Raw genomic sequence first — 24,922 nt, forward strand, 5'->3', positions numbered from 1 at the left:
CGAAAGATTCACCTCCCAATCACCGGTATCACCCGTGATTGAACGTGTTGTGCGTGAGCAGAGAGCAAAAAGTGCTATCACGGTCATTTTCACGTCTAGCGACTCAACAGCGAGAACAGATTAAGTTAATTAGTAATTATGCAAATATGGTAAGAGGTGTAAATTAATTACATGCCAAGTACCAGAACATGTCGGTACTGCTCACCTCTACACCGTGCTTTGCGCTCGTACACAAACGCAATTAATACGTAAAACTTTGGTGGCACCACACGTTCTACCAATAAAACTTTTTATTTTGGATGGTGCTGTCGTGCAACATCTTTCACCACGTACACAGCACATTTTTAAAAAAATATGAACATGGTACGAAGCGTATAACGTGCCAATTCTGTACGCACAATCGTGGTTGATGGTAACAGCGGTTTGTGTTGCGCATTGGCGCGCTGCTGCACGGAGAGGAGTATCAAATCATCGCCATCTCAACATCTGCCAGGGCACATTTACTTATCTCCGCACACCACCAGATGAACGAGAAGAAGCTGCGTGAGCTGATTGGCTGGACATACAAAATTTCTTCATTTGCAAAAAATAGAAAATATCACTTCGTGTTTTTGTGCCTAAGGCTTTAGCACTGCTATTTGATTCGCTTCTCCTCAGCCCGCTCATCAACACACACAAGCAAATGCTATTTGATTCGCTTCTCCTCAGCCCGCTCATCAACACATACAAGCAAATGCTATTTGTGCAGATTTTTTGCTAGGCATCGCATTTCAGCCGGAACTCAACCTTTTAACCTGCACTGGATAGCGCAAAGACAGGGAAATAACCAAAAAAATGGCACGCGAACCAAAGTTTGGTGACCACGGTCGGTTCTAGCGGTCAGAAAGTGTGTGGTTTAAGTGCAGAGATACGAGAAGATAAATAAGCTTACAGCAATACAAAATGATACGCTTGCCTTAAAGCAGGACATACTCAGCTCCGCTGCCCCAACGGAATTGCTGCAACCGTTCAATCAACTCGTCCTTTAAATTTGATAGCACAGCACCGTGGTACAGGTCAAGCCCGGATAGCCTGTTGAGATCGGCATGCCCAGAAAGATGTGTTCGTCTGCCTAGAACAATCAACGTAGATACTTGCCCGGTGTTACGTCCACTCGGTCAATTAGGCTAAAACGTCAAATTTGGGCTATAAATACGAAGAAAGCGGATGGCGGTCCATGTCAAATTTCACAAACAACCCGCTCAAAAACGAACAAGAACTGCACACACCGCTCACAACGGAGTGCACAGGAAATGGAGTGGCAGATATGCCGGGCGATAACGTTCCCTGCGATCCCTCCAACCATCAACAAGAAGATCTGCCGCTTTATCCGTTAGTACTCATTTCAGTAGCTATGATCTTATTGGCCATCAGTGCTCGTTGCAGTTGGTGGTTCCTTCTAAATCTTGGCACTCAGAAGCGTTTGCACGATCAAGCATGTGTGAACGCGTCAGAAGACTTCGATGCAAACGAAGCGTGCGAAAACGGCCCAAAACATGAGGAAACCAAAGATGAAGAAACGATGTCCGATCAAGGCTTAGCGGATCAAACGCCGATCAACAAAGACAATGACCACAAAGATAGCATCTAAATATTAAATCTACTTCTTATAACAGCACATCTTACACCACTTTACCGACAGGTTACGGCGAATCACCGCTGACTGCGCCCTGGCAGCTGTCCGCTCTTGGGAGCACAAGTGGGAGAGCGCCTTGCACCGTGTAACAGTAGAAACGGAGCGGACGCGAGTTACAAAAATGTTAACGACCCTTACACAGCACTGAGTGCAACATGGAAATGCATTTCTTTATGTGTTGCTGATGTGTGCACACAAATACACGGCTCTCAGCGAATCGTAACGAATGAATTCGTTACACCAACAAAACATGGCGGGAAGCGTAAAACACCTCGAAATGCCGGCATATTTCGTCAAGCGGACGGGACCCTTCCAAAATGCCCAAGAAAAGTAAGGAGGCGCAACCGAAGTCAAAAAAGGACGTAAAGTCGACCAAAGAGATGAAAAAAGAACTTGAAGAAAAGGCTTATGGCCAAAAACAGTCAAAAACGCTGCGTGCTCAGCTCAAAAAGCTTGATCTGCTTGAAAAACTACAGAAGAAGGAGCAACAGGAGCGCCAGAAGGAGCGCGAGGCCGAGCAGAACATGCGGCCCGTCAAGCCGGTCGTTCAAAAACCGCAAGAAGTGGTTGAACAGCCCGTTAAAAGCGTAATGGTGTGCAGGTATTTGGTGGATGCACTGCACAACAAGTCGTATTTCCAGGGCTGGACATGTCCTGAGCGATGCGGGGATGTGCATGTGATAGAGGAGAGACAGAACATCGAGGAGTTTTTGGAGATGCAGAGGGCGAGCGTGGCGAGTGACAAGCTGTTGAGTAAGGAGGAGTATGACCGGTTTGTGGATAGGAGAGAGAGGGAGGAGATGATGTTTGAGAGGAAGAAGGAGCGTATTAAGAGCGGGTACGAGATGTTTAAGGATGATCCTATGATGTTTGAGAATGTGAATGGATTGGTGTAGGACATGGCTGTGATGCCCGTTTTGATAATAAACATTTATTTGGAGCTTAAAATGCGGTAGCTTGATTTGATAATACACCCCGTGCTGCTGCTGTACGATCCGTTATATGTTCTTATTGGTTCATTGTAATTTCTTATGAAGTGGATGGGTGTCAATCTGTGGATGACAGGCGGAGAGCGGTGACATTCATAAATTGATTTATTATCGTTGGCAGGCGAGCATGGCGCTCAACAGGCCAGGAGTGCCGGTGCATATCAGCATCCGAGATGAAGGCACGCCATACGAAACCCAGGGGTTACACGGTCATGGCGGAGATAATCCCAGGATTGATGGGCACGTGTCAAAAAGCTAAATCGTGCCAATTTTGATCGAAAACGGTAAAAATCGTTTTCATTATCATGTTTATTTAACATTTCTGCTCCTTCACCAGTCTACCCATTCAAAGTATCCTTAACTTCTCTGATCTTGCTGTTCCACTGGTCTCTTATACGTTCGTCATCAAAGCGTATACTTTCGGTATACCCGTCGTATCGCAAGACAATTTTGTACTTGTTCGAACCACCGGTTTCTTCATTAATCCTCCTTACGTCGTTCACCTGTCTCAAATTCAGTTTTCCTTTGCCCCGTCCATCAAGTGACCTGAAATAGCACAGAATACCATCACTCGTAAGCACGAAATATCGCTTGTGCCAGAAACACGAGAAGAAAAGCATTCTTTTGCTGATGGGGCCTTCCAGCACGATCCGATTGGTAGTTCGTAGAACGAATAGTTCTGTGTTTGGTGTGAGCGCTGATAAAGGCACGGCACCTGTGTTAATTTCTAACTGCTGCTTTGTTTGTTCCTGTGTGGGTGACTGTATTGATTTCGAAGGGTCCTTGGATACGTCTCTTTGCTCGTTTTTCTGCTCTTCGAAGTGCACCTTCTTCTGTTTATCATCCTGCTCGGCACCCTCAGGCTTTATTCCCACGGCAGCCTTCTTCTTCATTTCCTCTTCTTTCTTCATTTCCTCTTCCTTCTTCATTTCCTCTTCCTTCTTCATTTCCTCTTCCTTCTTCATTTCCTCTTCTTTCTTCATTTCCTCTTCCTTCTTCATTTCCTCTTCCTTCTTCGCTTTTTCAGCTATTGTCTTCTTAGTTTCAGCTTCCTTCTCAGCCTCAACCTTCCTAATTTCAGCTTCTTTCTCAGCATCAACCTTCTTTGCTTCCGCCTCCTTCTCAGCCACTATCTTCTCAGCTTCAACCTTCTTAGCCTCAGCTTCCCTCTCAGCATCAACCTTCTTTGCTTCAGCCTCCTTCTCAGCCACTATCTTCTCAGCTTCAACCTTCTTAGCCTCAGCATCCTTCTCCGCCTCAACCTTCTTTGCTTCAGCCTCCTTCTCAGCCACTATCTTCTCACTATTCACTCCATCATCCGCATGCTCATCCCCAGCACCGTTCTTACCCTCTTCATTCCTCAATTTCCTAGCCTCATCCGGTTTCTTATCGATTTCACCCTGTGTCCTGTCCTTCTCCACTATCATTATACTCTTTCTTCTACTTGATTTACGTGCCTGCATGATTCATGCTTCCCATCTTTCTTTAAATCGAATTTTTTTCTGAGCTGACCAATGATTTGAGCTGATTGATGGTTTGTATTGGTTGATGAATGTGGCGATCTGATGGTAAAGGAGACAAAGCGTGTTGTTGTATTGGACGGGTGTTAATAATATGGTGTAATATGAGCAGAGAAGAGGATAAAAGTACGGGTGAAAGAAAGGAAAGGGGTGGTAATGGAGTGAGCTTAGATGTGGGATTAGCACGTATTAACCAAAAATGTAATTTTTATGGGACTGTAGGAATGCACTTTCTTCTGCCTTGCTTATCTCGTTTATTCGTCGTGCCGGTCTCTTCACCCACCTAATGGACCTACCCAAGTTAAACCGTGTATCACCCGTTATTCGTATCAGTTACCGCTTTGGACCCAAGCACCGCACACCATGGTAAAAACTCGTTCAACGTACGTTTCTTCGATCCTCACAAACGGCAATTTAATACAGCGTGGAGCAAAACAAGCATTGGAACTTTAATGAGCGTTTTACCTTCGATAACGCTCATCAAAGATGAACAGAACGAGATCAGAGATTCTTTTCAGTCACCGGTTCATCACGCGTTAGCGCAGAGACTGCCATCACGTTGCAGCAGAGGTATGAAACCGTTATATAAACGGATTAGCATCGCACCGTTACTCCGTGTACAGACAGGTATAGCATACTTACCCTATCACACTCCTGCATAACATTCGTTTATGTACCGGTCCAGCCGTACTCTCTCGCTCCACAACGATAGTTCAATACCTGCCCTGCAACTTATCGTACGGCTCTCAGCGTATGTACGGTTTAAAAAATATTTTTGCTGTGCAAATGCCGAAGAGCTTGGCATTGGCTCGCTATGGCAATAGTTTGATGAAGAGAGCGGGAGCAGTGCTGTGAAGGGGTAAGTGAAGTGATAAGAAGGTGCGAAGAGATGTGTTGCTGATAAAAAGTAAAGAAAATGAAAATAATAAATTTATTAACTTGAAGTGATAAGAAGGTGCGAAGAGATGTGTTTTCATTCTACTGCCCGTGATACGCAACGAGCAGTATTACCATACATGGTAAACCAAAGGATAACCGAGCAGTACGTACTCTGTTCACCTCCTTGCTCTGTGGGAATAATAAACGCATTTAGTTCCGTATTGGTGTGTGAACTGCTGCTCACTGCCAAAATGATGCTTTGATCTTAAGCGTGGATAAATGTTAATTTTATAGCCGTGCTGTTCTATTCTGTGCTACCACTTCAAAAAGTACGTTTATTTATGTTGTACCACTAACATTCCCTTCTTCCACCACAAATATGCTCATATCAACCATTCATTTCTTTTTTTTCCTCTTTTCACCTATCCTTCCCATAAACTAGATTTATGAACACATTCCTTGCATTGTGGTAAATAATATTTTTTTACCTTCCTTGAATGCGTGGAAGTTCAGAATTAAACATTAACTTTTTCTATTCTTGTTTTTTGTTGATCCTTACCCCTAAATTATTTTTACTACCACGCTTTACGTTGCCTTACCGTATTTCTTTTATGTTTTTACTAGCTGAGCTATTTCTGTTGCCTCTTCATTCGCTAGAATTACACCTCTAATTTTAATTTTTATACAAATACCACCTTATCTCATTTCACACACGTATTCTCATTTCACACATATATTCTCATTCATTCTCATTTCAGATATGTATTCTCCTTCTCATTCATTCTTCTTCTCATTCATTCTCCTTCTCATTCATTCTCCTTCTCATTCATTCTCCTTCTCATTCATTCTCCTTCTCATTCATTCTCCTTCTCATTCATTCTCCTTCTCATTCATTCTCCTTCTCATTCATTCTCCTTCTCATTCATTCTCCTTCTCATTCATTCTCCTTCTCATTCATTCTTCTTCTCATTCATTCTTCTTCTCATTCATTCTCCTTCTCATTCATTCTCATTTCAGATATGTATTCTCCTTCTCATTCTTCTTCTCATTCATTCTCATTCTTCTTCTCATTCATTCACCACATCCCCATATCCCCATTCACCACATCCCCATATCCCCATTCACATCACCTCACTCACTTCCCATACACAATTAACAAAATTTACAATTTATTTCCACCCCCCTCTCCATGCTGCTTCTATTCGTCCAATCAGTTCTCATACTCCTCCTAATCACCACCATAATAATAGCAGTAGCTCTTCTGCTGTACCACACGGTCATATATATAGAGGATCACGCGATTGCCGCCCGCAAGAAAATTGAAAACATCATTCTCACGGTATCGGTATTACACGTCTTTCTGCTGTTCCGTTCGGTGAACATCTTTCAAATCGTATTTTCGCTCAGCGTGCAGTACATTTTCTATCATTTGTTGCTCAAGTACCCCAATTTTGGTGTTATGGATCCGTACCTGATTGTTGGTACGGTGCTTGCGCTTGTCAACCACTTTTTGGTGTTGAGACTGCTTATCCTGAACTATTGGGTGCTTGAGGTCGTGGTGTACTTCTTTGTGTTTGTGTGGCTTACGCCGTTTTGCTTTTATGTGTCGTTGAGCGCTAATGATGAGGTTTTTGTGCCTGTGAGAAACGCCAAGAGGGAAACCTTGCTGGGCAGGCTTATGAAAGGTGTGATGAACAGGGTTAGAAGGGACAGCAAGGAAGATAAGTGTAATTAAAGGTGGTTTAGTAGAAAATGCCAGAAAATTGTGTTTGAGCATGAAGTGGTGAGTAAATGCATTTATTACAAGTGGTGAGTAAATGCGTTTATTACAAGTGGTGAGGTGTGGTAGCAGCGCAAATGAACAGTAATTTTGGACAAACTCTTTTCAAACAATAAAACTGGCATTGTTTTAAAAATTAATTTCTTCCATACTAAATAACATTTCCATGCATTGCATGAACATAAAAAGTGTGCACTGTTACGTTGCTATCTCCAGCGTAATTACCAAATCATTGCCTCGTCAGATCAATTTAAAAAATTAGAATGGTTCTCATAGCAAGGTATTCGTAACAACGGGGATACCATAAAATTTATGAAGAGATGAGAATTGGTGGAGAAACGGGAAGATGACCATGCAGTACGACGCATACGGCACGGTACCGTATAATAAAGGAATACATCCGTAACACGGTGCACAGCGATAAAATGCCATAAAAAGGGAACGGCAGACAGTCATCCAACAATCCAAATCTTTACTTCTGCTTTCTCTCCGCTTTCTTCTCCTGTCTCCTCGCACTTCCCCAGCTTGCCACTCTTCTCTTCCTCTTATCCTTCCTGACTCTCCTCGCCTCCTTATCCTTCTTCGCCATACCTTCCCTTATGAGCACAAACCAATCCTCAATCTTCTCAAACTGCTCCTTACTCTCATAAATACGCGCTACCGTCCTGGTCTGGCACGTGCCAAACTCGGTCCTGCTGCCGTGTATTATCACATAATTGGAATTGTACTTCTTCTTGAGAACGGTGGCCAGATCAGCCTTTTTGAAGGACTGGGCGGGATGTGATACGAGCAGGGTTAGTTCCTGGCGGTTGAGCAGTCTGTTGTTGAAGTGTGCGAGTGTTTGGATATCGAGTGCCATTTTTCTTGGGGATGAAAAAAAATAAATTTTTTGGGTAGCAGCGGAATTGTTTGGGCCAATTAATGCGTGGTGCAGAGGCGTGGGCATGTGCGGTGCAGGGAGTAAAGTGCGAAGATACAAAGTGGAGAGAGAAGCGGTGAAACACAGCACTGAGGAAGGGATGGTCAAGAATTATAAAGCACGAACTATTGAAGTACATCACAAAATAGGAATTACCACGTAATTTGACGTTAAACGGCACAAAACATAAAACGCAGCAAAAAAGAATTGAAACCATGAAATACGCTCAACACGGCACAAAAGCAGCTCTTCATTTTTAGCGCTGCCCTTCCACAAATCCATGCGTTTGTTTTTTACCTCCAAACCACGGCCAGACGAAACAAACAAACACAAAAAATTACGGCTACCCCTCAAAATGAAAACGCCGCGCAAAAAAAAAGTGGCATTTTACACACCCTCAAAAAAGAAGGTGAGATGCATACAGCGAGATGATGAGAAAGGAACGGGTTGTGACGATGGCGAGACTGTTGAGTATGTGAGTGGCGAGTATGAGCGTGTTGAGCAGCGGAGTGGTGGCTTGGCACGGCATGGAGATGACGTGTACACGAGGAGAGAGGATGAGCAACAGGTTGGTGAGCGGAGGAGCAGACGAAGGAAAGCGCTTGGACGCGATAAAAAGGACATGAGCAGCGGCATGCACCGAGGAGGTAGCAGGGCCACGAAAAAGAACATGGTAAACGTTCATGACGAGAGCAGTGCTACGGACACGAAAGAAAATGTGGCAAATACCAAAGATAGGAGAGATGTGCGTGATGCGGGCTCGCCTATCAACGAAATCATTCACATAGAAAATGAGCTGTTGCAGGCGTACAGGGAAGAGAATGCGTTCCTTAAGACGAACGCGTCATCCGCTACCTCCCGATTGACAGGCTTTACGGTTACTGAGCCTGCGAAGGACCGCTTCATCGTAACGTACAGCGCATACGATAGATACATAAACTTTAGGCTCGTGAAGAACGGCAAGAACTACGAGTACGAACTGATCGAGCATGGTTGCGTGGAGCTGCCAGACTTTTTGATGGAGGAGCTCGTGTTTGGTGAGGAGCAGCTGCCCAAGTTCTTCTTCAATTTGATGCAGGTCATGGTCGGGAAGGACTGATGTTTTGCTGTGCTGGTAAATAAATTATATAATGATGATGTAGGATGAGGCGTGCTTGCTTGTGAATTGTTTTTAAAGCGGAGCCGTAGGATGTACTTGGTGTATGTGCTGTGGCGTGTTGGATCGATTCGTAGATGGGATAGAGCTGTGGCTGTGGCGTGTTGGATCGATTCGTAGATGGGATGGGGCTGTGGCTGTGGCGTGTTGGATCGATTCGTAGATGGGATGGGGCTGCGTGGTCTGTAGGCGATGATCACGCGACACGGAACAGTCTTTGATTAAACCTTGTATTCTATGTGAGATGTTGTTTTTGGCGCATGGTGCGTTCTCTGTCGAACGGTGATCTGTCATTGTACTGGGCATTTTTTAAAAAAGTTTGGCCTCTGATGACTGGGGCATTGTGCCTGTGAAGTGTGGCAGCATTGTTAACCAAGGTGTTGTTTGGGTAGTGTGCTATGTAAGAGGCAAGTAAACAGCTTTTAGCAAAAAGCAACGATTCTTTGGTCACGACGCACGAATGAAATGGCACGCAATTTGTGGGCACACTTTACTTAAAAAAGTAGCATCTGCGGGATTCGAACCCGCGCTTGGTTACCCAAATCTGAACTTGAGTCAGACGCCTTAGACCGCTCGGCCAAGATGCCTTAAGTGGTGCGCCATTGTATTTACTTATTTGGTGTGCATTCATTCCATTTCCTTTTTATTGATGTACAGGGTTAGTGCCTGTTTCTCCAATAAAAAGCGGACTGATGTATTTAACGCTATATCAACGTATTATAGTTCAAAATAAGCATACGTTCTATGAAGTGATACCCGTGAGTCATGGACAAACTGCAACTCAGACTATAAAAAAGATTTGAAACCGATAGTTAGCGCCATTCCATGGCGCTGAAACAACCAAAGAATAAAATAAAAAATATTGCAAAGTATTACCGCTTGGAAATTGGGCCTGTCTGGGTATTCCTGCACTTGACTCGGTATATTTCGGGAATAAACTCATTTTATCGTTGCTAATGTGCGAAGATGTAGGTAAGCGATTTGAAGAACAAATTGTGCACGTGCTCAATAGAAATGCACTCTTTTGGTGCCACAAATGTTTTTATTTATACTTCTGTTCGCATTTGATCTCTTGCCTTTTTCTAAAGTATTTATTGTTGTGAAGTTCTCAACAGGTCCGTTTTAGGAGTGTTCAGAGATAACATGGCAATAAACGCCGTGCAACTTGCGTTCTACGTCTTATTTCTGCGAGCGATTCGATACTTTGATACGGATGCCACAATTTTCTTAATTGACAGGAGATACGCGGTAAAAAAAGAGATGCTGATGCCACTGATCCACACTTTTGATCGTTTTATACGTGTTTGTAATGCTATCAGCATTAGGAAAGATATTTTGAGCATGCGGATGTGTTGTGCAATCGCATATAAACAGTTTTTAAAAATTGTGTGTTGGAAATGGAGAGTGTGCCTACTTGTGCTGCACGGTGAAGCGGAAATGATTACGTTCTACACGGTTTAAAGCACCAAGCTGACTTTTTATGGTGCCCATCTTTGTTGAATATTTGTGTTGGTGATTTAAAAGAAAAGCTAAATTTGTTAAAGACCGTTACAGAAATAAAAAAAGGCAAAATAAATAAAATGACGAGCACAAAAACGTAAAAATACCGTGTGAATAACGCTGAAACACTAAGAATGCATTCATAGCCACAGAGCGCAGCAAAAGCGGTTGGCTTGATACCGGCAACCAAACTGTCATGTCATCATGACATTTTTTAATAAATGGGGGTCGCTACTCGAACGAGGAGCATCGTAGTGAGGCGTGGTGTATGCGGTCTATTTCTGCTGTCCGTTCTTGTCAATCAATTTAGCGTATCATTTCGCTATCGCAACAAAAATTTTATTAAAATATAAAAATTAAACAAACCGGTAATCCATCGATGAAAGTTTTAATAATTGGACCACCAGGCTGTGGCAAGGGCACACAAAGCGCAAAGGTATCTGCTGATTATCATCTAAGGCATATAAGCACTGGCGATATGTTGCGCAGTATTGCTAAAGAGGGCGGCGAACTCGCCGAGAGGATAAAGCCGTACATGGGCACGGGCTGCCTGGTTCCTGATGATCTGATTATCGAGATGATGCACTCGAAGTTGCCTGGTAGTTACATTTTGGATGGGTATCCCAGAACTATGAAGCAGGCAAAGTCTATGGAGGAGGTGAATGTTGCGGTGTTTCTCTCGCTCGATGAGGAGGAATGCGTGAGAAGAATCGTGGGAAGAAACCAAGGGCGGTCGGATGATAACAGAGAGACTGCGGCGATGAGGTACAAGGTGTATATGAAGGATACGTTGCCTGTGGTCAAGCATTTGAAGGAAAGGAAGGTTTTAACGGAGATTGCCGGGAACAGAGGTATTGAAGAGGTTTATGGAGATATAAAAAAGGTTTTAGATGGTCTTGGAAATAAAAGGAGGTAATTTGATGTTCAACTCATGTATTGGCGGTTTATGCGTTTAATATGCTTGTCAGGCGCTCCGTATCACAGGAAGTGTTGCTCCATTTTTTGTTTTAAGAACAACTGCTTTTGAACTTACGGCACTTGCCGGAAGTGCCATCTCTCTGAGTTATCATAGAACAAAACGGTTTCTTCATCACATGATGGTGCTGCAGAGGCCCGTTGGTACGGGTCTCCTGCCCAGGTAATGAAATATTACCATTTCACCGGTGTTCGCTCGAACGGGTTCTCAATGGCGATAGAAAGCGGGGCTCGCCAATGCGTAGGTCAAATACAAAAAGGACGTGCTTTGAACGTGAGAAAGTGTTGTATCGTTCTCGCGATCTGCTAAAATATTCATAACGTACTTTGTACCGGATGAGAGCGAAATTGTTTAGAAATCGAGTGCTTAACCCACGGAGAAAACCACGAACCGATGCGATGCCTTGGAATCTGAGTTCTTCGCTGATGAGCTATGGCAGTTCAGTGTGAAGCACTCCATATGAACTTCTTGTCTATGCAGTAAAGAATGCTTGCGCGGTTATCATTTGACAATGCCCGTTACTAGACCACGAGCACAGATGATATTGAGGTGAAAAGTGCGTAATACCACCCTGCACCTTTTCTTCTCCCTCATCACGGCTAAAAAAGCTTTTCCTGCTTATCAGCGATGGAAAGACAAGGAAGGGTGTGGGAAAAGATTTTTTGAAAGCCGGTTCAATTATCACCTCACAGACATAAGAAATGAAAAGGTTTGCCTCCAACACAAGTATTTAATTGGTTACAATGAGAATTAGTAAAACATCCTTTCTGATCAATCATTAACTCGTGTTAAAGGCTATTCCAACTATATTTGTCCTTTAATGTGCGGTATAAAGAATTTTGTGTATACTATGGAAAACTTTCCGCTCACGTATATTCATGGGTTGCTCACACCTGTCCCATGGACAGCATCAAATAATTGATTCAAGTTCTCAGACAATCTTAAAGCTCATAGCATCACCTGCCAAGAAAATAAGTTAGTAGGTTTTATTTAATTCTGTTTGACAGCACCATCTCTTCATCTTCCAATGCCATACTTCCCTATGACTCTCACACTCCCATTATAAATTCCATACCCAGCATATCTCTTATTTCTGGACAATTCGATGCTGCCATTTTCAGCGCATTCAGTTTCGATTCTTCCACAACCACGCCTTCCGGTTGGCTCTCACTTTCAACGCCCACAAAATCAAAAAGTTGGTGTGGGTTATTGTCATCGCAGGGCGCTCTGACGAAATTATTGGCTGACTGGTCGAATGTTATGCAGAGCTTCATATCACTCACTACCTTTACATGGCCCTGTGGTCGCTCTAGAAGCGTAAACCGCTGGTTGACTTTCCCATGTCTGTCTGACCAATAAATGAGTTTGGTGGCATTGCCAGATATATCCCATACTTTGTTATCCTTGGAGCGCACCATTACAAAATCTTCATTTGGGTGATCGGTGTTCTCAAGCTCGAAAATATCTGCCTCGTCTGGGTCCACAAACGTGATGTTTCCGTTACTTTGGCCAATGTAAGTGTCGCGGTCAATTCTTTTTAGCTGGAACCTGAATGCTAACAGCGAGACGAGATATACAAACATAATCAAAGAACACCCGCTGTTTAAATAAGCTATTCTGTGACAGAAACTATAGATAAACTAATTCGGTGATAGCATTGTATGATTAGATATAAGTAATCGTTGATTAGAAGAACTTCGCACACACGGCCATTCGTGCCTTGCAATCAGCAAAAATAAACAGTATTGATTCTCTGCGTGCCAAAACAACAGTTTTTCAAGAAATATCGAACGAATCCTACCCAAAACACGATCTGTAGCTTTTATAGAATGAAGCACTAATAAAAATCTATTTTTTCGTAGTCTATTTTAGTTTCTACCACTACGAAACAAAGATAAAGAGAATATTATTCGGAATCGAACCAGGTGTTAGACCATATAACTTGTTTTGACTGATACGTGTAACGAAATTGTGTTCGCTCTCCCCACTTTTCATTTTATCAAGATAATCGGTTTTAAATAAAAGTTGAGCTGATAATTCGAGGTTAAGTTTATGTGAAACACAATCATTAATGATTATTGGGCTGAGTGCCATTGGAAGAAAATGTAAGAATAGATTTATACAAGTAATAACAACATTTATCGGTGTTGAGCGAATATTACCGCAAAGAAACCACAAGTCTTAAATAATTAAGACTAAGCTGTCCGTATAATCATCAATTGTTTTGTCGAACTTTCATCACACCGCCAGTCCGCTTTGTTTGCTGTGGTACTCCGGAATGTTCAAAAAATTTATATAAATGGTCCTAAGAATGTATTTTTCGGGTCTTTACATGACGGACATCGCACCCAATACACATTTAAAAACACAAATACGGGTTGGACACAAGATTGCGCATCAAAAGTACTGAAGTTCAGTACCAAGAATGCGTGGATATCGTAGATGTCATAACAAAATAATTGTTGCCAAAAAATGTAAGTCCTGTTTCGTATACAGCGAAGAATAAGTCATTTTTTCCAATATTTTTGATCAAGTATTGGTTTAATATGCGCCAAAGCATCTCTAAGGGCACCGTAACACAAATTGACTCTGTGAATACGTGCACCAGCATGATACCTGTTAAAATACGTGCAAAACAATGTTTATAGCTGAGATAGAAGCAAATCAAATTTAATATTTGCTAAAATTGGTGCCATACATTCGCTCGAAATATCATTCGCTCATAAGTGATAACTTGTAGGAATAATCGGCATTTCTGACTATTATTTATTTGACATGGATTTAATCGATATCAGGTAACTGTGAATGCTTGTCTGTGATCAACTCAAATATCTAAAATCTCGATATCTGTTGCGAATTACTACGATAGTATCATAGTATGTGCGTATCCCATGCTGAAGAATGACATAACTCTTGTAAGTTAAGCGAGAACAATAGTTTGCAGCTATTTTATTTACTACGGAAGCATGTTATTGAACAATCGATGCCGAATCGGGTGTATGTTAGGTACGAAACTTGTATCGGGAGTAGGAGGTGGTGATGGAGGAGTAGGCATTATTTTGGTTGAATGGCACACTTCATGTTTGTCCTCTTTTGGATGATTTGCTATTAGTTCACCATTAATCTTACATTGATGGTTCAATTCATAAATTCGTGCTGATAGTTGATCAATAACAGCCTTTTCTGAAGACTTCAAATCTGTATTCTCAGTCTGATTTGATTTGGATTGTGGTTTTGTGCCAATATCTACCATATCGAATAGCTGAGATTCCTCCTTTTCTTTGCAATCGTCTATCACGAAGTAGTTGAGAAGTGTGTTATATGTAACGCACATCTGATTTGAAGCAACAATTTTAAAATGTCCCTCCGGTCGTTGATGAAGGGAAAACTGCTGATTCCATCCCCCATGTGGATTAAACCAGTATATAAGTTTTTTACCACCGCCCTTCAGATCCCAAACGTAATTGTCTTTTGACTTGACTCGGATAAAATCTTCGTTTACGATCCCGGTTTCTTTAAGCTCGAATGTATCCGCCCCGGATAGTTCCACCAATGTTATATCTTCGCCCTTCTCGCCCACATACAGATCGCCATCGATTTTTTTCAGGTGAAATTCGTGTGCTGACATTAGACCGATAAATATGATCATCATTGTGAGCTTTCATGTATTTTATTATATAAAGAACCTGAAACATTCTCGATGCAACTAGGTGGTATTTGTATTTATGACGTCGTGAAACTGCAATCTACGTATTGTTATCCAAAAATTCTTGGTGCTCACTGGTGTTCCTAATTAAACAGGTCTGCGTGAGCAGCAAAATGACATCACATCTATAAATGGATAAAAAATAGTAACTTTGTGATTTATGATGCATACGCCAGTCAATACATTAAATGGTTCATTAACGACACGAACAGAACATCGAAAAACACTGTGTGATGGTAGCACTATAAATCTTTATTATCAGTTCACCAAACAATCATTTCTAAAGAATCAGGATATAAAATTGGTTTCAAACGAGGAAATATCAAGTTTGATACGATGTGCCACATTTATTTTACTGCCATGGTTCTAAAAACCTATAAAAAGCTTCAAAAGTTGCAAATACATCATGACGATAGACAACAAGTATAAATGAAATTTCTTTCGCAATGCGGTTACAAGTATAGTACTGATACAAAAGACCTACTCAAGCCACATTTATCTTATTCTTTATTTCTCGTTGCAGAAGGAAAATCCCTTATCCTGTACCATCAATTTGAAATACCAAACAGGAGTAACAGCGGTATTCTTTCAGAACAAATTTAAAAAGCCTAGAATTCCGACTCTGATCAACAGTAAAACAACCCAAGAATTTTTAGAGGTTCATTTATTTGAACAAATCTTCTACATTCTCCCTTGGCATTCGCATGTCTTCCACGAAAAAATTACTTATCTCCTCAAAAATATCATTAAAAGACACCTTTTCCTCCGAATAACACTTTATCATCAACGTCCTATAGAACTTCTCATTTCTCCTCACCAATGGAAAAATCTTACGTTGCGCATACTCCAAATCATATTTTTGCAGGAAGAAATAGCTGCGCAGTTTTATTACCAATTCATCGAGTAAATCAAGCTTATTTCTCCTTTTTACTGTCACCGTATAGCGCTTGGATGCTTTCAAAATGAAAAAAGTATAAACGTCTTCATCTATGTTGGTTTGGCTATAAACACTCGGATAGTTTGGTTTTGGAGACTTTTCCATATTCGCTATGCCCAAACTTATCACCTGACACTTCTTATACAGCTCTTTTTCACCATTCATCCGTGTTTTTCTCACGATACCCACACCACACTCACTCTCTTCAGTTCCCAATACCAAGCTAGCTCGGAGATCTATCCCCAAATTTGCGATATATTCCCATTTAAAAGTTTCTATTTCGAATGCGTACAGTAAGTTTCTTGTATCAAAGCTAAAAACTATGAGAATCGTTTTTTGTTTAAGTACACTGTTGATTCTCAGATCATTGCTTTTTAGGGGAAATGGTACCTGGTTTACAACTTTTTTGTATTTTAGATGATAGTATTCGATAAAATTCAGACGGCTTTTGCCGTACTTACCGCCTATCACGATCAGTATATCGCCGTAGAGATGAGAATTAAATTTTGTTCTGGGATAGAAATCCGAGTTAACGCTGATTTCATAGTCTTCTGTGCATTCAGCAATATCCGCAAAGTTGTAAATATCATTTTTATCGTCATCCGTATCTTCTAATAGCTCAGGCTGCCAATCGTTCAATCTGATTTCAATTATTGTGTTATATTCATCGACTCCACTCATACTCCGCGAGCCACCGATCAGCAATATTTTATTATCGTAAAAAGCTATTTTATGGTTGTTTATCCATTTCAGCTCGTTTATTTCCAATTTCTTGATTATTTTACTTTCTCTCACGATGTATAAAATGTTTCTTAGCGTGAAAAAAAAAATCTTACCAACCATTGGATAGTAATTCGTGATAGCTGCTAAATTTACGTCATTGCTCACGTGTTCTTGGTGTTTACTCGCTTTTATACCCAAATCTTTGAATGAGCTATCGTATGAGATGATTTTCTGGCAACTCTCATCCTCGATGTAAAAGCACTGCCCACTCATAACCTCATCTGCGGCGTTGTTAGTATCTATTTTCACTTCGTAGGGACCATTGTTGATCATCTGAGAGTTATTTTCAAGAATGTTCCTTAAAATCCTTTCTATCTCGCCTATTTCACCATTTTTCAGCAATTTTCTTATATTCGTGAGTATCTCATCTTCATATGCGACACTATAGTTCATTTTGTGATAATCCAAGTACTTTTTGATCACTTTGGAACATTTAACACTTATGGAGCGGTAGTAATCATCAATTTCGTTTTTCGACAATTTTATTCCCCAGAGCACAATGTTATTGAGCAATTTTACAGGCAATCCACTGTTCTGTACAAAGATATCTCTGGAAACGTTATTTGCCACATTAAAAACCCCATAGGTATCAAAGTGGTCCTCGTCAGCCATATCATTTTTTTCGCTGGTATCCTCGTCCTCTGGTGCATCTTTGCCTGCGTACTTGTACGTCTTTGTATTCTTAGTTACGAACAATTCTGTGGGATGCTCAGCAATTTTCTGCTCCCTTGCAACTTCCTTATCAATATCGCCAATCTTTATCTTCAGCTCATCCATGATCTCATAAATGTACACTTTGTCTTTGAACGATATTTTCCTATTTTTTAGCTTTACGTTTAAAACGTTCCTATTGTTTGATACGTTTAGGGATGTCACCATGCACGGCTCAAACGATAGTGTTATCATAGGTTTCTTGTACTTTAATGTGTGATCGATGAGCACAATGTTTTTGGGATCTGCAACCACGTTGTTGAACGACATTAATATGTTTACTGTGTTATAGGGTTACGTATATACAATCATTTGTTTATAAAGATAAATTAATGAATAAATTACAACTGCTGTGAATGCCAAACCTTGAAATTATATCTATTCTGTGCGTAATACATAACTTTATCGAAAGTAGGCTTCATTTGAAGGGAATGCATTTACTGAAAATGCTTCATTGAACAAATCGCTCAAAAGGTAAGCAAGGCTGTTTATTTCCTAAATAATTAGCGGGGTAAATTCTACCAAAAATGTGCCAATTTATGAAATCGGTGAATTTAATCTTGTGGAAATCAAACATATGTACAGCCATATATCGCAAGTAAGCTTACTGACAGGTGAATAATGGCCAGATAGTATATTTACAATGAGAAATTGATAACAATGCACCGTTTTAGCAACATATCTGTTAATTATGCTTTGTATGATACAGACAATGAAACCAGCACTATTTCTTAGAGCATGACTTTAAAATACATATATAATCGATTTATGTATCATAATTCGTTCTTTTATATGTTCAATTATGGTTATCGAGTGTTCTTTTCGAAAAACATATTCCATCAAAAATTGTTTCGGAACGCCTACTATCCCTGCATGTAATTAGGACATAGCAAACAAGAGAAATATCATAGTTCACGAAAAAAGCTACCATTGTATCGTATTAGATGCAGGTTCTTGCATTGAATAACGTGTAATGAACGTAAGGACACAAGATTTGTCATAGACTTCTTATTTCATACTTTCAGTTTTTATAATTTTGACATTTCACACGTATGCTGCATTAGTTCTCTTTAAAAAAGCAAATATGTATAATTTTATGTTTTTTGTTCATATTCTGGCTGCTTTTGCAGATTCTTTTTACATACAGAACGTTTCTACGAAAAAATTTATGGCAAAATCAAAGACAAATAAGGAACCTGAACTTGTTGATGATATTAAAGAAGCAAGCGAATTTAATCTTAAGGCGAGTGGAAAAATCAATGAGGAGTACATTCAAGCCGATGATATGACGCTTACAGTTGAAATGGAGAAATTGAAGACAGAACAAAATGCCGGTCTTACAATCTATCTTGACAAAGAAAAAAAGACGGAGGATCAATTATTCATGGTTGTGCAGCGGCCGAAAGGAGAAGTTCGGTTCATGATAAAAGACATGTGCATTTCTGTTGATATTAATAGCGAAAAAATAATTGCAATTCAATGTTCCGACGACGACATCAACAACCTATTTAAATTACTAACCACTCATAGTGAAATCAAACAAATGCCACCGATTAACAGAGCCAAGCTAGAAGCTTTGAAAGAGGTGGCACGAGTGTCACCCAAATTAAGGGAGAAAATTGGCATGGACTACTTAGATTCACTGGGTTAGTCAACTAAACATGAAGCTTTTTACGTAGTTCTCTACAATGAATAGTGTTTTCTTGCACAATGTTCTTTGATGCGTCCACATTGCTTTTATAGCTTACATATTTCTGGACAGACTCGGTTTACACCATACTTTAAGCCTGATTTATGATTCATGTATCTATTTGTCAAGAAACCTGATTTTTTAAAAATTTGTTCGTGTTTATGACTCACAATTCGTGCGAGAAAAAAATTTTTATCGATCAGTTAAATTACATCGTACCTCATAATAGTACAATGACGATATAAACAATCAATTGAAATGTACTTTGGTGAATGAATCTAATTTTCAAAAAGAACAGAGTTCTTAGTACTCGGTCCCGATCCAGGTAACTCGTGTTTAGCTAAAAGTAGTAATCCAAAAAAGATAATTTTGTGTATCTCGAATACCATTATCGATATTCATGGCCTGTATCGAATTCCATGTGTACGACGTATTGAGATTGACTGGCATGCAAATATTGTTATTCAGTGAACCAGTGATGTAGTTCCTAGTTAACATGACTTGAACGGCTAAATTTGGAATAAAAATGGAAATTCTACTGGAAACCATTTCAAATAAAAGTTTTATATGCATTAATAGTTGCTATTGTTAGGTACTAGACAGAACCGTAATATTACGCAAATGTGTCAAAAGTAACTTTCTGGGATTGAGCATTGGAGCCGCACATGTCATGCCATTTAGTTCGTTATTAACAAAATTATAAATAATTATAGTGGTGTAGATTCATTTTTTGGTCAATTCTGGACACAATCCGGTAAAGTTTAATCAGAATGCGTTTCACCAGACATGTTGTACAACTGCATCAAGCAAAGATCACAGAAAACTGTTTGTTGTGCAGTAATTTATCATATCATTTTTTACAAATACTGCTCTTAAAGGTAAAATTGCGTTACATAAAAGAAACATGATTGTTTATCGCATGCAACTATTTTATGAGATTTTGAATCCAACAGCCTTAAAAAGCTTCATATTGTTTTTGCATGGCCTGAATACCAAGACTAAAGACATCATAGGGTACTTCGAGCCAATCGCAAGGGAATACCCGGAAACACAAATTATTTTGCTGCAAGCTCCCAAACAAGAGGTTGTTGTTTACAATCCGGTGCAGGTAACCGCATGGTATAAGTTTAAAATCGACGAGACTGTTATATATGAAGAGCGTAAGAGCATGGATGAATCACGCCAAACAATCCTTAAACTCATTGATGAACTAAAAATTCCAAAGGAGCGATTAGTTATATGCGGCTTTTCGCAAGGTGGCGCGATGGCACTCTATACCGCACTAACACATTCGGAAAAGTTTATGGCTGTCATTGGTATGTGCACATATCTGAGTTCACATTTGTTCTACCAGAAAAACCATGCGCAGAAAACAATAATGATATGCGCCAAAAATGATGAAGTGTTTTCGCTTGAATTTGTCCGTTTTCTTGTTTCCGTTTACAACAGGTTTTTTGGCAATATTATTTTTATGGAAATGAATGGTAACCACACTATGAATTACGCGATTTTGAAGGATATATACAAACATATCATGAATGAAAAGAAAAACGGCTTGGTATTGAACAGTAATACTGTGTAAAACGGAAAATGTACCTATCAGTACCATTCTTGTATTTGTAAGTAAACATACATTGAAAAGATATGTATCTAAACCCACTATTTGGTCTTTTGAGGCATTTGCTGGTTATCAGCTCATTATTATTCCATAATTTAAGCCTGTGGTACTGCAAATCATACTAGTTAATACCGTACTAGACTCGTTACTTATAATAAGGCAGATCTTGTCGGTGTTGCCGAAGTGATTTGTTGTTGTATTTTGGGTTTTAGCTGCTGAGCTCAGCATCTGAACAGTTTGGATCTGATAGAGCACGAGTAATAAAAGATTTTTAAATCTGTAAGAGCGCCCAGATATGGCATGCAACCAATACTTTTACTAAAATTGTTCTGGGGGTCTTGCCTGAAAATCATCCATGATAATTATGATCATGTTCTTCCCAACAGATAGCATTTGATAAATTTATATATATCATTGGCCTTCAGCGACATGAGAACCGGATTCTTTTCATCTAACCTGTCGACGTGATCGCATATAACAGCTTTTAGTTTTTGAGACTCTGCCAATTTGGAAATCTTGGGACTAAAAATCTTTTCGATGCTTCCCCTCAGTGCAACTTTAGAATCGCTGGGCTGCTGAGAGAGCATTCGTATGAATATGGCATTATTTTTTATGTACTTTAAGTTTATATCCTTCTCCCAATTCTTCGAAAATAGGTTTTGGCAAAAATCAAGGTTGGCATAAAAAGTCGGAAACACGAAAAACAGTATGTCGTAAAAGTGGCCAACTTGGTCTCTAACAATATCAGAACATGACGAAGCATTCATGCATAGATATATGTACACAAGTTGGGATAACCATATGTACTTACTTATACGCAGGCTTTTGACGTGTAGTAAAAGAAGAAGATTCGAGATCAAAACTTCTCTCATAAACGAACAGTATGGCACTGTCTTTTGAACACTTTCTTATCAAGTATCCTGCATGCTAACGATTTCCTTGTTCACAATCACCAGCTTAGAGACGAAAATTTCGATTTTGCTGATGATGTAAGTCGCAGTTACCTCGTCAAGATTTGATATTCGTGGATTACTAGCATAAGTACACAATATGCCACTACTTCCAACTTTCAAAACACATCAAATATCAAAAAAATCGATATTGATGTGTCTATGAACTAATCACTGGTTGTAGTTGTAGAGCGTGACAAACAGGGAAAATACGTCGGTTGGCTTTGTGATAAAAGAATTGAAAGTATGTAAACGTATTCGTATCGATAAAAGTAAGTAAAAAGGTATGTGGGATGGAATAGATACAAGTTCTACACAAAGCGATAAACGCAATGGTGCAGATCGAATGGGAGCATGGATCAAAGTGCCTGCATGCATGGCAAAGATACTCGAGACTAAAGGCCTGTTGAACATCACTGGTGAGATATTAACCATGATGGGACCAAGGAAATTTATGTCTTCCGTCTTTTGTTAGATTAGCACAATTTAGTGGGTGAGATTAGTCAAATCAGCATCTTACAGACCGATAACTACGATGACTGTATGATGGACAAATACCTGTGAACATGCGGATCACGATCATTTCTCATGGCAAATGAGAAGCATTGGTGTATGTACAACAGTTATTGCAGACGATATGAATAGAAATATCGAGTAAGCGAAATTAAAATAAACAAAATATACGACCAAGATGGTCAATGATACCTATTTTGAAGTGGTAACGAGCTATATGATATCAATTCTAACTTCTAAAAAATTATATCGAGTCAATAGTTAAACATAATTGATGTAAATGTGTCCGAGTAACTTGAACAAAAAGTGCTAGGTAGATGATGGTTGAACAGATAATAACCTTTTTAATTATTCACGGCTACAAAAAACATAAATTGAACGAAAAAAACGTGCTTATCAAAGAAACAACCAATTCGTTGAGTTTTTCTTGATTAGATATGCTAATCATCAACCAGTTCATTCATAAATGAATTTCAAACTTTTATAAATTTTGAGAATATTACTGTCGGATTATTCAACGTTACATCATAGTATAATCTCAGACTTCCATTACTATATGCCGTAAACATGCTAATTATAATTCATAATTCTTTGTTTCCTTTTACAGTTATTGGCATCATTAAAAGAAATGCTATCAAACTACGTCATGACACTCCAAACACCTGAGCAAATGATAAAACGGTTCCGTAGAGCAAATTTAGACGAACCACAGCCACCTCAGAAGTCGATACCTGGTATGGGATCGCTGAATCCAGTCCAATATGCCCAACAGTTCGAACTATTGAACACTGCAGTTTTCTATAGTGTTTTATTCATGGCAATTATTTTCATCATAGGCGTTATGTTTAGAATCCTGCACATACGAAGAACCAACGGGTGGTCAAAGGTAAGAAATCACAAAATTGAGAAAAGTGAGTACATAATCTTGGAAGAAAGGTGCGATGAGACATGTCCTCACAAACACATCGGTTTTTCAGATGAGAAGGAAATGCTCCAAAAATGTTCATCAGCTTGTAAACACCACGAAATACAGGACACAGATGAAGAATTTAGCGATGACTGCTGCGACACTTGTTGTGATAGAGAAAATTCAGAGACCGACTCCTTGTCATCTATCGAAGATGAATATTCTGCTGATAAAAACAAGAACAAAAAGCCATCAAAGATGTTGTCTCTCGTGAATTATGACAAACTGATGGCCGATTTACATAAAAGTGAACGTGTGCATGGATATGATAGTGTCAATCCTGACGAAAGACCGTGGAATGCAGGTAATGTTAAGAGTGTGGCGGGAATCAGCGTTGATAGCAGGTCGCATTGGATAATTCCCTCTGATACTGGCGAGTCTTGCTATCCATCAAGTATATGTCTGGATAGTGGCAGGGAGAGCACACTGCAAAGTTATAAATCCACATCATCCACAGTGAATGTGTCGGTACGCTCAAAAGCAAGTTGTGCACCAAGCAGTTCTGGATATTCTTCAGGTTCTGTGAGCAGAAAGAATTTGTCAATGAACACATCGCCAATGTATCCACCAATACAGAGAAAAACGCCAAAAGGTGCACCAAGCATGATCTCAGACTCCTCTGGTGTACTAAGTGGTGCGAGAAGCGAATATTCTATGTCTTCAAGAGGTAATAGGTCAGGTGCAAAAACAACGAACTCAAAAATAGAATTACGTGAATTAAATGGCTCAAAAACAAAATCGAAAACACAAGAACAGCCTTTATCGGATAAGTGTGGAATGAAAATTGATGGAACTAGATTGAAGGTGAAACGGAAACTAAAACGGAGAAACGATGGTGTTTTTTACAAAGATAATTCGAGTGATAGTGGCTCAGATATCGAACATTCATATTCATCAATAGCCATTGCAAAGCCTCGAAAACCACGATCTCGTTCGTATGCGAGTGACTACTCATCTAAGCATAGTTCTGTTAGCGGCACTTCAGGTGATTTAGTCGAGGGCCTGGTGAGCGGCATTAATCAGTTTGAGCAAAGAAAGAATGGAATGCAGAAACTAGCAGAGGAAAAAAACCACAAAAACTCTCATTTACACGGCCAAAAGAGATCCACATGCGAGCGCAAAGCTAATGCAAGCAGTGAAAAGACGTGTTATGCATAGAATCAATTTGGATTGGTGTTGTGTTGTCGATGTTATGAATTTTGCTCGTTAAATAGTGGATTTCTGAACCGTGAATATTCAAGCAAGTCGCAGTGGTAGTAGAGAAGAACCATTCTAATTTTAAATGAGTCATTGATATGTAAATGTGGTAAATAATGTCTGCTAAATAGTTAAATTCTTGATATCGCTCCAATTTTTGTAATCATCCAGAATCAGAATATGTTTTTGTGCAAGATCTGTTTGATTTTCACTTCACACACAAGCACATCAGAATATTTTACCGACAAAACAATGTTTCTTTGCTCTATCTGAGCTATTTTATCATTTTATGAACAGCAGATTTTTAATCGAATCATAACAAACGACCGTTTTACTTCGTAGGCTTGTTAATTTGGTAGTCAGTTTATTCGTCTTAATCCAACTTCCGAGATTTATTGACAAAAAACGGCAATTACCAAAGCTTTAATCAACATGTGCTGACAAATCGTATAAGTA

At 39.8% G+C, this 24,922-nt stretch overlaps 16 protein-coding genes and 1 non-coding gene across 17 annotated transcripts; 10 read left to right on the plus strand and 7 right to left on the minus strand.

Annotated features, from left to right (window-relative positions):
• Positions 1 to 1,216: 1,216 nt before the first annotated feature.
• VCUG_01237 (uncharacterized protein) lies at positions 1,217 to 1,630 on the plus strand (the record flags this gene model as incomplete). The annotated part of the gene is made up of 1 exon (XM_008076066.1): positions 1,217 to 1,630. One exon carries the CDS (start codon positions 1,217 to 1,219, stop codon positions 1,628 to 1,630), a length of 414 nt encoding a protein of 137 aa, XP_008074257.1.
• A 317-nt stretch (positions 1,631 to 1,947) lies between these two features.
• VCUG_01238 (uncharacterized protein) lies at positions 1,948 to 2,628 on the plus strand. Its single transcript, XM_008076067.1, has one exon. It carries the CDS (start codon positions 1,993 to 1,995, stop codon positions 2,569 to 2,571), a length of 579 nt encoding a protein of 192 aa, XP_008074258.1. The 5' UTR covers positions 1,948 to 1,992; the 3' UTR covers positions 2,572 to 2,628.
• A 374-nt stretch (positions 2,629 to 3,002) lies between these two features.
• Positions 3,003 to 4,401, minus strand: VCUG_01239 (uncharacterized protein; the record flags this gene model as incomplete). Its single annotated transcript, XM_008076068.1, has 1 exon — positions 3,003 to 4,401. Exon 1 carries the CDS (start codon positions 4,125 to 4,127, stop codon positions 3,003 to 3,005), a length of 1,125 nt encoding a protein of 374 aa, XP_008074259.1. The 5' UTR covers positions 4,128 to 4,401.
• A 1,422-nt stretch (positions 4,402 to 5,823) lies between these two features.
• VCUG_01240 (uncharacterized protein) lies at positions 5,824 to 6,219 on the plus strand (the record flags this gene model as incomplete). The annotated part of the gene is made up of 1 exon (XM_008076069.1): positions 5,824 to 6,219. The coding sequence occupies one exon, from the start codon at positions 5,824 to 5,826 to the stop codon at positions 6,217 to 6,219; it is 396 nt and encodes a 131-aa protein (XP_008074260.1).
• A 33-nt stretch (positions 6,220 to 6,252) lies between these two features.
• On the plus strand, positions 6,253 to 6,967 carry VCUG_01241 (uncharacterized protein; the record flags this gene model as incomplete). Its single annotated transcript, XM_008076070.1, has 1 exon — positions 6,253 to 6,967. The coding sequence occupies one exon, from the start codon at positions 6,253 to 6,255 to the stop codon at positions 6,796 to 6,798; it is 546 nt and encodes a 181-aa protein (XP_008074261.1). The 3' UTR covers positions 6,799 to 6,967.
• Positions 6,968 to 7,315: 348 nt separating this feature from the next.
• Positions 7,316 to 7,702, minus strand: VCUG_01242 (uncharacterized protein; the record flags this gene model as incomplete). Its single annotated transcript, XM_008076071.1, has 1 exon — positions 7,316 to 7,702. The coding sequence occupies one exon, from the start codon at positions 7,700 to 7,702 to the stop codon at positions 7,316 to 7,318; it is 387 nt and encodes a 128-aa protein (XP_008074262.1).
• Positions 7,703 to 8,033: 331 nt separating this feature from the next.
• On the plus strand, positions 8,034 to 9,163 carry VCUG_01243 (uncharacterized protein). Its single transcript, XM_008076056.1, has one exon. The coding sequence runs from the start codon at positions 8,043 to 8,045 to the stop codon at positions 8,859 to 8,861; it is 819 nt and encodes a 272-aa protein (XP_008074247.1). The 5' UTR covers positions 8,034 to 8,042; the 3' UTR covers positions 8,862 to 9,163.
• Positions 9,164 to 9,421: 258 nt separating this feature from the next.
• On the minus strand, positions 9,422 to 9,505 carry VCUG_02808. The gene has a single exon. It is a non-coding gene; the product is annotated as a tRNA-Leu (tRNA).
• Positions 9,506 to 10,061: 556 nt separating this feature from the next.
• VCUG_01244 (uncharacterized protein) lies at positions 10,062 to 10,379 on the plus strand (the record flags this gene model as incomplete). The annotated part of the gene is made up of 1 exon (XM_008076072.1): positions 10,062 to 10,379. One exon carries the CDS (start codon positions 10,062 to 10,064, stop codon positions 10,377 to 10,379), a length of 318 nt encoding a protein of 105 aa, XP_008074263.1.
• Positions 10,380 to 10,797: 418 nt separating this feature from the next.
• Positions 10,798 to 11,346, plus strand: VCUG_01245 (uncharacterized protein; the record flags this gene model as incomplete). Its single annotated transcript, XM_008076073.1, has 1 exon — positions 10,798 to 11,346. The coding sequence occupies one exon, from the start codon at positions 10,798 to 10,800 to the stop codon at positions 11,332 to 11,334; it is 537 nt and encodes a 178-aa protein (XP_008074264.1). The 3' UTR covers positions 11,335 to 11,346.
• Positions 11,347 to 12,390: 1,044 nt separating this feature from the next.
• Positions 12,391 to 12,977, minus strand: VCUG_01246 (uncharacterized protein; the record flags this gene model as incomplete). The annotated part of the gene is made up of 1 exon (XM_008076074.1): positions 12,391 to 12,977. One exon carries the CDS (start codon positions 12,975 to 12,977, stop codon positions 12,444 to 12,446), a length of 534 nt encoding a protein of 177 aa, XP_008074265.1. The 3' UTR covers positions 12,391 to 12,443.
• Positions 12,978 to 14,350: 1,373 nt separating this feature from the next.
• Positions 14,351 to 15,046, minus strand: VCUG_01247 (uncharacterized protein; the record flags this gene model as incomplete). Its single annotated transcript, XM_008076075.1, has 1 exon — positions 14,351 to 15,046. One exon carries the CDS (start codon positions 15,044 to 15,046, stop codon positions 14,351 to 14,353), a length of 696 nt encoding a protein of 231 aa, XP_008074266.1.
• Positions 15,047 to 15,388: 342 nt separating this feature from the next.
• VCUG_01248 (uncharacterized protein) lies at positions 15,389 to 17,812 on the minus strand. Its single transcript, XM_008076076.1, has one exon. The coding sequence runs from the start codon at positions 17,799 to 17,801 to the stop codon at positions 15,765 to 15,767; it is 2,037 nt and encodes a 678-aa protein (XP_008074267.1). The 5' UTR covers positions 17,802 to 17,812; the 3' UTR covers positions 15,389 to 15,764.
• Positions 17,813 to 18,627: 815 nt separating this feature from the next.
• Positions 18,628 to 19,232, plus strand: VCUG_01249 (uncharacterized protein; the record flags this gene model as incomplete). The annotated part of the gene is made up of 1 exon (XM_008076077.1): positions 18,628 to 19,232. One exon carries the CDS (start codon positions 18,628 to 18,630, stop codon positions 19,180 to 19,182), a length of 555 nt encoding a protein of 184 aa, XP_008074268.1. The 3' UTR covers positions 19,183 to 19,232.
• An 892-nt stretch (positions 19,233 to 20,124) lies between these two features.
• On the plus strand, positions 20,125 to 20,969 carry VCUG_01250 (uncharacterized protein; the record flags this gene model as incomplete). Its single annotated transcript, XM_008076078.1, has 1 exon — positions 20,125 to 20,969. A coding segment is annotated over one exon (679 nt), but the record flags the coding sequence as incomplete, so codon positions are not given.
• Positions 20,970 to 21,207: 238 nt separating this feature from the next.
• Positions 21,208 to 21,711, minus strand: VCUG_01251 (uncharacterized protein; the record flags this gene model as incomplete). Its single annotated transcript, XM_008076079.1, has 1 exon — positions 21,208 to 21,711. One exon carries the CDS (start codon positions 21,709 to 21,711, stop codon positions 21,208 to 21,210), a length of 504 nt encoding a protein of 167 aa, XP_008074270.1.
• A 1,219-nt stretch (positions 21,712 to 22,930) lies between these two features.
• On the plus strand, positions 22,931 to 24,427 carry VCUG_01252 (uncharacterized protein; the record flags this gene model as incomplete). Its single annotated transcript, XM_008076080.1, has 1 exon — positions 22,931 to 24,427. One exon carries the CDS (start codon positions 22,931 to 22,933, stop codon positions 24,425 to 24,427), a length of 1,497 nt encoding a protein of 498 aa, XP_008074271.1.
• Between the last annotated feature and the right edge of the window lie 495 nt (positions 24,428 to 24,922).

This window comes from Vavraia culicis (assembly GCF_000192795.1).
Source record: "Vavraia culicis subsp. floridensis unplaced genomic scaffold supercont1.18, whole genome shotgun sequence".
Taxonomy (NCBI): Eukaryota; Fungi; Microsporidia; family Pleistophoridae; genus Vavraia; species Vavraia culicis.